The sequence below is a fragment of the Condylura cristata genome, unplaced genomic scaffold (genome assembly GCF_000260355.1).
Source record: "Condylura cristata isolate star-nosed mole 26May11 unplaced genomic scaffold, ConCri1.0 scaffold00008, whole genome shotgun sequence".
In the NCBI taxonomy this organism is placed as follows: Eukaryota; Metazoa; Chordata; class Mammalia; order Eulipotyphla; family Talpidae; genus Condylura; species Condylura cristata.
In genome coordinates, this window is record NW_004567109.1 from 3,029,959 (window position 1) to 3,030,917 (window position 959).

General features: G+C 75.9%; 1 protein-coding gene across 1 annotated transcript in view; it reads right to left on the bottom strand.

Annotated features, from left to right (window-relative positions):
* Positions 1-959, bottom strand: part of CASZ1 (castor zinc finger 1) — a 32,761-nt gene that overhangs the window by 19,927 nt on the left and 11,875 nt on the right. The window contains exon 4 of the mRNA XM_012722069.1: positions 453-625. Within this exon, the coding sequence (XP_012577523.1) occupies positions 453-625 (173 nt within the window). The remainder of the gene's footprint in view (positions 1-452; positions 626-959) is intronic.

Here is a 959-nt window from a genome sequence, read left to right on the forward strand (position 1 = left end):
TCCGGGACGTGTCTGCCCCCTGGGTCGCCCGCCGGGGCCGGGGCCCGGGCTTGCGGTGGCGGTGGACATAGCATGGGCGGAGGACAGCACTCGGGCGGGCCTCGCAGGGAACCGCCGGGAAGGCTCCAGAACCAGAGACGCTTCCCGGGCCCGCGAGGGCCGTGTCCAGGTCTCCGGTCCCCGGGCCGCCCACCCTCCCGCCTCACTCGCCGGGCCTGCTCTCCCCGGCAGGCCGCTTCGGACCTAAGCGACCATGTACCGGAGCCCCAGGGTCGTCATCGGTGACGCACCCCGAACGTGGGCCCCGGAGAGAGTCCGCTGGACACTGCCGAGGGCCCGGCCCAGCCGCGGGCCCCGGGGGCGGGATGCGTCGCCCCCCCCACAACCAGCTGCAGGCCCTGTGCCCCCTGGCAGGGACCCGGGAGCTAGGAGAGGCCGGCGTCTTGTCCCACTGCCCGAGAGCAGCTGCCCAGGCGGGCGGGCACGCCCGTGGGCCCGCAGGCCCCTCGTGGTGGGCGGGAGGCTGCGGCGTACCTGGTAGTTGCACTCGGGGTCCAGGCAGTGGTAGTGCTCGCGGTACTGGTAGGCACAGTGGATGTGGCCGCAGTGCTGGCTGCCCGAGAACCTGCGCAGAGGGGTGGCTCAGGCCCCGGCCTGTCGGCGGGACGTGCCCAGGCCCCTCGGGCCCAGAGATGGTTGCCGGGGGCAGGGGTCCTGGGTGGGGATGTGGAGGGCCAGGGGGAACTGCAGGGGTGAAGCCGCCCGCCCTGAGAAGGCCAGGGAGGGGCCAGTGGGCTCCTGGGCCAGGGGGCTGCAGGCCCGTGCCTCCTGCCCCGGGAGCCAGTGCCAGCCTGGGGGCTGGGGGCCCCGGGAGGGGTGAGCAGGGCCAGCCTGGGGGCTGGGCGCCCCGGGAGGGGTGAGCAGGGCCAGCCAGGGGGCTGGGCGCCCCGGGAGGGGTG